Source organism: Microcaecilia unicolor, chromosome 14 (genome assembly GCF_901765095.1).
Source record: "Microcaecilia unicolor chromosome 14, aMicUni1.1, whole genome shotgun sequence".
Taxonomy (NCBI): Eukaryota; Metazoa; Chordata; class Amphibia; order Gymnophiona; family Siphonopidae; genus Microcaecilia; species Microcaecilia unicolor.
In genome coordinates this window covers 14,444,316-14,454,171 of record NC_044044.1, presented here as the reverse complement: position 1 = coordinate 14,454,171, position 9,856 = coordinate 14,444,316, and the positions used below count along the sequence as shown (strand labels likewise).

Sequence of the window (9,856 nt, the reverse complement as noted above, 5' to 3'; positions counted from 1 at the left end):
GCAGAATTTTAAAATATGATTTCCAGATTCTGAAACTGATCTGTATTGTATCTGAACAGGTCGCATTTATGGTGGGGTGGCACGATATACAATATTTAAATATCTTGTTGTTTTAACTACTGTTTCTCCTGTTGTTCTCAGGACAGAGAAGAGTAGAGAACAGCCACTCTTCTCTTTTAATCCAGCCCCCAACCCAGCCCCCCCATTCTATACTGTAGGGAACAAGAGGGAATGGGGTAAAGTTGGAGTGGACAGAGCAGAGCAGATCAATAAAAAGTCACTCTCTCCCTAATTCATAGTCAGTAGAAAGGGGTGGGTCACCGGGCCATGGTCTGATCAACATTTTGCCCCACACAGTATCAGTAACTTGAGAGCTTCCAGTGTAGGCATTGGTTTGATATTCCTCACTAACCAAAAAGGTGATCCACTGCTCCTGCACTAATCTAACACCTCTCCTACTATTCTTTTCTCCCCTTCCCAGGTAGCCTTCAGAGAATAGGAAGGGAGGGTCTGGAACCATTTCTCAGATGTCTCCAGAAAACCCACCACCCTCATGCCCAGGAATCTTCTTTATAGGTTCAACAGGAAAGGGACTGGGGAATTTGAGGTATCAGCAAGGATATGAGAAAGTAGCAGTAACAGGCTGAGGGCTTGTAACTCCCTCTTCCATCCTCTGTCTTCCTCTCCCCATCCCTGCCCAACTGTAGTTCAAAGAGTCTCATTTTCTCCTACCCTGGACTCCTGTGTGTTTGGTTGCATCCATGTACCACCATGCACCACTGATTGTGGGAAAGTGAAGAGAGAACCTGGTCTGGAAAGCTGTTTCTTTTTCATCATTCCCAAAATACAGAAGTTTCTTTGTTTCAGTTGAGATGGAGGAGAGAACACAAAATACCTACTAGACCTTGGATAGAAGGGCTGAGTGCTTGTTCATTTCAATTTAACTGGCAACTTTTCAGTAGGAGCTCAAGGTGAGCTACATTCCAGGTATAACCCCGTCACTAGCGAGATTACAATTTACATTTTTACCTGAGGTAATGGAGAGTTAAGTAAAAAGATCACAAGGAGCAGCAGTGGGTTTTGTACCAGGCTTTCTTCACTGTTAGTTCAGTGCTCTAACCACTAGGCTACTCCTTCATTTCATACCTGTCTTTCCCTTCTTCATTGCTTGCTTTCTTCATTCTGCTTAAAGTCAGGAGTGGGGATGGTGACAGCGAGGAGAAGCTTGCTAACCATTTATATTTCTTATAGATGGCCCTTGTCTTTATTTTTTCTCCTCTCTCAGAAATCAGAACCATGAGAAGGGGCAGATTGATCCTCATTAAGAATGTTCTATTTCTCTCCATGTTCTTCATCCTGGCAGTCTTGTTCTGCATAACCTCTCTAATGGCCTGGAGTGAATACAAAGAGCTTTATCCTGATCAGGAGAGTATCAAACAGGCAATACTGGACACCAGATCTAAGAATTCCAGCTACAAGTCCTGGAGAGAATCAAAAGAGCTGTATTTGGCTTTAAGAGCAAATCATTCAATGGTCCGACAATCCATCACCTTGACTGACAGCAACTTTACCTACCAGATGAACTTGAGCCAGTATCAGCTGGAGTTCCCTTACCTTCAGAGCTACCACTGCTCTCTTGTCATTGACCAGGCTGGTATTTGTAAGCAGTCCTGGGGAAAGCCACTCCTTCTCTTGGCCATCAAATCTCATCCAAAGTCCTTTCAGAGGAGGGCCGCCAGCCGACAGACCTGGGCTAAGGTGTGGGAAATTGACAGCATGCTGGTGAAGTCCATCTTCCTCATGGCCATGTCTAAGAACACAGAACATACTGATCTTGTGAATGAGGAGGACATGGATTTCCATGACATTCTCCTATGGGATTTTGAGGAGAGCCACCACAATCTATCTCTGAAAGAGCGGTGTTTCATTGAATGGCTATATCACAATTGCCAGGAAGCTGAGTTTATTTTTAAAGGTATGGAGGCTGCAGTTTGTTTTGGATGGTACTCATTCCTGTGAGAGCTGAAAGAGGGATTTAGATGTTTACTTGGCTTGGACTTTATCTCTCGAGTTTCAAAGATCAAGGATGGTACAAAAAGTCTTTGGCCAGTTACACCTCCTTCATTGGGTTAATCATCAGGATGTTATGTTCATATTCCTCCAATTTTATGGTCCAAACTCTGGCTTCCAGTGGACTTCAGATGGCCCTTTTAATTTTGGGCCCAATATTGAGTGCATGTTAATTAAAAGACCAGCACCCGTGTTTAAATTAATATGTATAGTTAGCAAGGCTGAATGTATGTGTAATGTGATCACTGCAGCTACTGCTATCCATTTAGTTTAGGCCTACCTAAACATGTTGGACCCAATATTCAAAGCAGTTTAACCAGGATGGAGAGGCTAGCCAAGGGGTGGTCTGTGGACAGAGTTTGGGTAGAGCCGCTACTTAACCGGTTAGTGGTAAAATATTTTTTAAATATTATTTATCAATAATTTCAAAATTAGTCAAGCAGAAATTTGTACAGAAAAAGTATAATTACGCATTTTAACATTATATAGGTATTAAATAAAACAAGAAGAAAATATTAAATGAAAAATCATACTCAAGTCCACAATTTGGGATTCAAGATTACAATCAACGGAAATTCTAGTTTAGAAGTAAAATAAATAAAAGGTACATAGACCTTGCATGTCACAGGATTCTTATTCATAAGAGCCAATCACTAGGTATATATTACCCCCCAGTGATCCGTTTAGCTGACAAAAAAAAAAACCTGTAAGATGTGAAGGTTAAAAATATATACAGTGGTGGAAATAAGTATTTGATCCCTTGCTGATTTTGTAAGTTTGCCCACTGACAAAGACATGAGCAGCCCATAATTGAAGGGTAGGTTATTGGTAACAGTGAGAGATAGCACATCACAAATTAAATCCGGAAAATCACATTGTGGAAAGTATATGAATTTATTTGCATTCTGCAGAGGGAAATAAGTATTTGATCCCCCACCAACCAGTAAGAGATCTGGCCCCTACAGACCAGGTAGATGCTCCAAATCAACTCGTTACCTGCATGACAGACAGCTGTCGGCAATGGTCACCTGTATGAAAGACACCTGTCCACAGACTCAGTGAATCAGTCAGACTCTAACCTCTACAAAATGGCCAAGAGCAAGGAGCTGTCTAAGGATGTCAGGGACAAGATCATACACCTGCACAAGGCTGGAATGGGCTACAAAACCATCAGTAAGACGCTGGGCGAGAAGGAGACAACTGTTGGTGCCATAGTAAGAAAATGGAAGAAGTACAAAATGACTGTCAATCGACAAAGATCTGGGGCTCCACGCAAAATCTCACCTCGTGGGGTATCCTTGATCATGAGGAAGGTTAGAAATCAGCCTACAACTACAAGGGGGGAACTTGTCAATGATCTCAAGGCAGCTGGGACCACTGTCACCACGAAAACCATTGGTAACACATTACGACATAACGGATTGCAATCCTGCAGTGCCCGCAAGGTCCCCCTGCTCCGGAAGGCACATGTGACGGCCCGTCTGAAGTTTGCCAGTGAACACCTGGATGATGCCGAGAGTGATTGGGAGAAGGTGCTGTGGTCAGATGAGACAAAAATTGAGCTCTTTGGCATGAACTCAACTCGCCGTGTTTGGAGGAAGAGAAATGCTGCCTATGACCCAAAGAACACCGTCCCCACTGTCAAGCATGGAGGTGGAAATGTTATGTTTTGGGGGTGTTTCTCTGCTAAGGGCACAGGACTACTTCACAGCATCAATGGGAGAATGGATGGGGCCATGTACCGTACAATTCTGAGTGACAACCTCCTTCCCTCCGCCAGGGCCTTAAAAATGGGTCGTGGCTGGGTCTTCCAGCACGACAATGACCCAAAACATACAGCCAAGGCAACAAAGGAGTGGCTCAGGAAGAAGCACATTAGGGTCATGGAGTGGCCTAGCCAGTCACCAGACCTTAATCCCATTGAAAACTTATGGAGGGAGCTGAAGCTGCGAGTTGCCAAGCGACAGCCCAGAACTCTTAATGATTTAGAGATGATCTGCAAAGAGGAGTGGACCAAAATTCCTCCTGACATGTGTGCAAACCTCATCATCAACTACAGAAGACATCTGACCGCTGTGCTTGCCAACAAGGGTTTTGCCACCAAGTATTAGGTCTTGTTTGCCAGAGGGATTAAATACTTATTTCCCTCTGCAGAATGCAAATAAATTCATATACTTTCCACAATATGATTTTCCGGATTTAATTTGTGATGTGCTATCTCTCACTGTTACTAATAACCTACCCTTCAATTATGGGCTGCTCATGTCTTTGTCAGTGGGCAAACTTACAAAATCAGCAAGGGATCAAATACTTATTTCCACCACTGTATATATTTAACCAATTGGTACCTGCCTACACATTTACATGGATAACATAAGAAGAAAGCAGCCCCCAACTGAAGAGCACCTGGCTTCAATAATAGGAATTGCTAACGTCTCTTCTGGGTATCTGTAGAAACATCTGGAAAAATTTAAATTTAAGTCCCAAAAAAGTTTTCTCCTTAATTAGTGGTAATATTCAGTCCGCTAACCACTTAAGTAAGCAAAAAGGCTGCCTTAACTTTATCTGCCAAGCTAGCTGGGCACTGGTTAACTTCTGGGTGACCCCACATACCTGGATATTCAATGCCAGAACCTAGGCATGGCCTAGCATTGAATATTCAGGGTCAGTGGCTGATATTACCCCCATAGCTTATCTGGAGAGCAGCTGAATATTGCCACTAATTCTTACCTCGGGCCCTTTACCCTATAGATAGTATCAGGCCAGTTAGAGGGATTTTTGGCCCAGTCCTGTCCATATAGTGGTCAGATATCCATGGCTGGTGAACTATATAACTGAACATCAGGCTCTTATATGTTTTTGGCATTAAAGATAAAAATAGTCTTACCCCAAAGTATTTGAAGGGCAAGATTGCATTCTACGAACCACGTCATATTCTGTGGTCTTCACAATGGTGTGTATCGTTACTCCTTCTAGTATCTGAGGCTCAATTATCTACTACGTGGAATCAGGCATTTTTCATGGTAGCTCCTACGGCATGGAATGTGTTGCCCTATCATCACCTGAGTCAAGAAACTGCTCTCTTGAGTTTTAGAAAACAATAGATTTGGTTGTTTTCCAGGCTTTTAGTGAGGGAGAATAAGCACTGAGTTTACTGTGTTATTGTATTTCTATATTGGACATGCATTTTATATGTATTAAGCTGGATATTAAAAAAAAAAAAAAGCTAAGGGCTCGATATTCAAAATGTTTTCCTGGCCATTTAAATTGGGCTAACCAGACACTTCATATTTTTTCGCTCAACGTGTAATTAAACTCTGGAATTCATTGCCAGAGAATGTAGTAAAAGCAGTTAGCTTAGCGGGGTTTTAAAAATGTTTGGATGGCTTCCTAAAGGAAATGTCCATAGACCATTATTAAAATGGACTTGGGGAAAATGCACTGCTTAATAAGCAGCATAAAATGTATCATACTGTTTTGGGATCTTGCCAGGTACTTGTGAACTGGATTGGCCACTGTTGGAAACAGAATGCTGGGCTTGATAGACCTTTGCTCTGTCCCAGTATTTATGTACCGCTGAAAATGCCCAGTTAGCACTCAAGCCAAAACTGGCTACTTTGGGGGCGTTCTGGGTGCAGAGTGCCCAATTAGCTGGTTAAGATAATCACATAAATAGGACCGCATAAAACACAGTTCTGTCTTAACCGGCTATGAAGAATCACATAAAGTGTTCAATATCACACTTAAACCCAATTGTACAAAACCTAACGAGCCAGCATCATGGATTTTACACTGGTTCTAGCCGATTTAGCGAGTACAGAGTTCAGTGAGACATGCACAAAGGGGTAGCTCTTTTTCTGTCACGATAGCAACTAACGAAAATTGTATGCAAACTTATTATAATGAGCTAATTACTATTCAAATGTGCATGCATAGCGATGCACAGAAGCAGCCCCTACCTTTATAGAGGAAAATTTAACGGGAGGTCTGGAGCTGTCGGTCCTGACAGTTCTTCATTGTAGCAGGTACTCCACAGCTGCTCCAGAGGTCCTCTGCCACTCCTGCAAGAGGAGAAGGACCCATGGGGAAAAATAAGACACACCAGAGCAGCCCTGCTGGCACCCACCCTTCACCAGTCAAGAAAAAAAAAACACCCTTCCAAACAACAAATCTACAGATTCATCTCCATCTCGACCTTTGATCGTTTGATTGCTGACTGCGGCAGTGAAGTAGATTGGCCAGCCCACAGCGGTTGTGGGGAAAAAAAGCTACGCCGGCTTTCATACATGCAGCACTTGTATGAATGCCGTAGACAAGTGCCGCTCTGAGCATGAGAAGAGCAGCCACACTTAGCGATTGGCTGCTCTGCGCATGCTCAGCTGACTGACTGGCTTCCCCCCTATCGAGCAGCTCGCTGCTTTTAAGAGCAGCTCATTTGCATGCGAGTTGCTTTGGGAATTGCTCTGAATTTCCAAATCGGCAATTTTTACCGAGGTGGAAATACAAAGCGATTCTTTACGGTGACCTTTGTGCATCTGGGTCTTAACCAGCTATGTTTTTGCCAGCTTCTTAAACCCGGAAATTCAGTGCCAGAACTGGGACATGGCTCAGCAGTGAATTTCTGGGTTTAACGCTGGCATTGATTAGCAAAACGCTGATTGCTACCAGCTAAATATTGGGCCCTGAGCTCCTAACTTTATACTCCTAAGTTAGGCTCCTAAATTTGTGCTCTATTTTCAGCCAAATTTACTAGCATAAGTTTTCAGCTGAAGACATTTAGGGCCAGATTCTATATAAGGGACCTAAAAAATCTGCGCAGTAAACATTTCTGGCTAAGTGTATTCTATAAGCGGCACCTAGATTTAGGCATGCTATATAGAATGTGCTTTATTGATATCTCAGCGCCTAAAACTATGCTCCTCCATTTACAAAAATGAAAATGTGGTGTAAATCACTGCGCCATATTCTATAATTATGCATGTAAATTTTAGGAATGCCCATGAAATGCCCATTTCCCCACCCATAGCCACACCCCTTTTGAACTGTGCACATTAGAATTTAGATGCAATTCATTACAAAATACGCCTAGCGAGTTGTGCACATAAGTTCTAATTATTGCCAATTACTGCTCATTATCGCTTGTTGGGTGCTGTTATCAACGCTGATTAGATTGTTAAGCCAGTTAAGCGCATTGTTCTAGAATACGCCTGGATTTCAGCACAGAACACTAAGTGCAATATATAGAATCCGAGAGGAAATGTTTAATAAAACTTGATATACCGCCCATCTTAAATAAATCTAAGCAGTGTACAACAATATTAAAAAAATCAGCGAATATCACCATTTTAAAATCAATTCTAAATCTTATGGGCAACCAATGAAACTGCACAAATAAAGGGGTTATATGATCTCTATAACATGCACCACCTAATAAACATTGTAAATGTTTCAGTTTATTCTGAGGCAATCCAGAGTAAACAACATTACCATAATCTGTTCAAGAAATAAGAAGAGAATGAATCAAGGAATGTAATGTTCTCTACGTCCGCAAAATCTTTCAGAGAATGCAATTGTCTTGATACATAAAATCCTTTCTTCAACACACTGATTTGTTCAGAAAACAATATATGAGAATCTATTATGACACCCAAGTATTTGAGGGGTGTTTTACAAAGGCCTGTTTACTAAGGTGTGCTAGCATTTTTAGCGCATGCTAAATGCTAGAGATGCCCATTTATTCCTATGGGCGTCTCTAGTGCATGCCAAAAACGCTAGCGTGCCTATATTGTGGCTTAGGAATCAGGGCCCTTAAGGAGAAGGTTGCTGGGGCTGACAGAGTCTGGGAATGGCAAAAGGTGGCTTATTTATTTATTACATTTGTACCCCGCGCTTTCCTACTCAAAGCAGGTTCAATGCGGCTTACATAGTAATTGGGATTACAAAGTATTGGTGGAGAGAAATAAGTTGAGTATTATCGGAGTAATAAAAGAAATAGGAATGTAGAAATGCAGGGATGAGGGGAGTAGGAGAAGTATGAGCAAGGGTACGTGAGCAATTGGAGAGTAGATGAGGCGGAGGGGAATGGGCAAGAGTGAAGAGAGTAGGAGAGGTGTGAGTAAGGGTAGGTGAGCATTGGGGGAGGGGATCGATGAGGCGAAAGGGGATAGAACAAGGGATAAGCAGGGGAAAATGAGGTGGGAGATGTAGTCTCCCGCTTATACTGGCAAAAGGAGTCTGATGCTGGGTGTAGGTGGCAGAGGGGGGCTGATACTATGGCTAAGAGAAAGGCCTGATATATGAAATAGGGGGGGGGGGGGATCCCTGAGTAGTTATAATATAGGTTTATGGCACCAGATCCCAGTTGTCGTTTTAATTCATAAAGAAGCCTAACAGAGCAAAAACTAACTGTTGGATCAAAAGAAATCTCTCTATATAAAAGGCAACACCAACGTTCTATGAAGCCTCCAGCCGGAAGTGTGAAGGGGGCGAGATATCCGGTTTCCCTATGAGTGTCTGCCCCGCCCTCTCTGTAACACAGTCAGTGAAGGAAAACAGCAGAGCACGAAAACAAATCGCTGGTTCTGTAACAATGAAAGAGGGGGGAGGGGAAGAGAGGCCAGAGGGCAGGGACACACACACTCCCACATGCACACAGAAGAAAACATTGCTAGCCCCCGTTTCATTTGCATCAGAAACGGGGCTTTTTTACTAGTAGTATATAAATAACACTGTGATTCTTGCACTGGGAAATGCAGGAGAGAAACTTAAAGAAATTTAAAAAATAGGATGACAGCCTTTCCACTCCTGTTCCCAACCCCATCCAGTCCTATGGTAGACATGATCTGTATGTATGCGCCTATCGCTGAGTTATGTAACTCTAGAGGTGATAGTTTTGGTGTCCAATGCCCGTGCCCCACCTCACTGATACTCTTCTTCCTTTTCCTATTCTAGGAGACGATGATGAATTTGTGAATCCTTTGTCTGTGGTGAGGTATGTCAGTGATTTTGTCAACTCCTCGACCACTGTGCATGGACATCTCATGGTGCACTCTGAGGTCATGCGTGAGGGCAAGTACAAAGTGTCAGAGACACTCTATCCACTGAAGAAATACCCCACTTTCCTATCAGGTGGTGGGTTCATCATTCCCGGGGACTCTATTCCTGCCCTCTACCATGCCTCCATTGTGCTACCTGTCTTTCCATTGGATGATGTCTACTTTGGCTTCCTGTTGCTGGCAGCAAACCTGACGTATCGCCATGATGCCCGCTTCTGTGTCTCCAAATCTTCCAAGGAAAACTGCAAGTTCCTAGAGACTTTGGTAGTACACGGCATGTCACCATACACCCTGCTCCATATTTGGAGAGGTTCTCAGCCACCTTGGAACTGGAAGACTGTGGTCATCTTTCTTCTTCTCTGCCTGTTGGTTGCTACACTTTCAAGTACAAAACTTCTCAAGCAATGTTACAATGGCCTTTTGAGGGTCTTATTGCTTCTTCCATCATACAAGACCCACTGCAGATTCTGAAGGTAGTTGTGGAAGTCCAAAACTCTGGAATGAATGGGATCTGGAGGTTGTATAAAAGAATTTATAAAAAGAAAACGCAAGAGAATATTTTATTGAACCATTAAAAGCAGTTGTTCTGCTCCCTACACTCAGGAGTAGTTAGATGGATTTCCCAAGAAACATTTTAAAGGTTTTCACATTTGGAATGTATGCATATTCTTTTCCAAGAGTGCTTTATCCAAACAAGTACAGTCTATATTTTTAAGGTCAATAATTTGCTG

General features: G+C 42.7%; 1 protein-coding gene across 1 annotated transcript; it reads left to right on the top strand.

The window, feature by feature from the left end:
* Positions 1–1,386: 1,386 nt before the first annotated feature.
* Positions 1,387–9,596, top strand: LOC115456990 (N-acetyllactosaminide beta-1,3-N-acetylglucosaminyltransferase 2-like). Its single transcript, XM_030186416.1, has 2 exons — positions 1,387–1,975; positions 9,022–9,596. Exons 1-2 carry the CDS (start codon positions 1,387–1,389, stop codon positions 9,594–9,596), a joined length of 1,164 nt encoding a protein of 387 aa, XP_030042276.1.
* Positions 9,597–9,856: the final 260 nt, after the last annotated feature.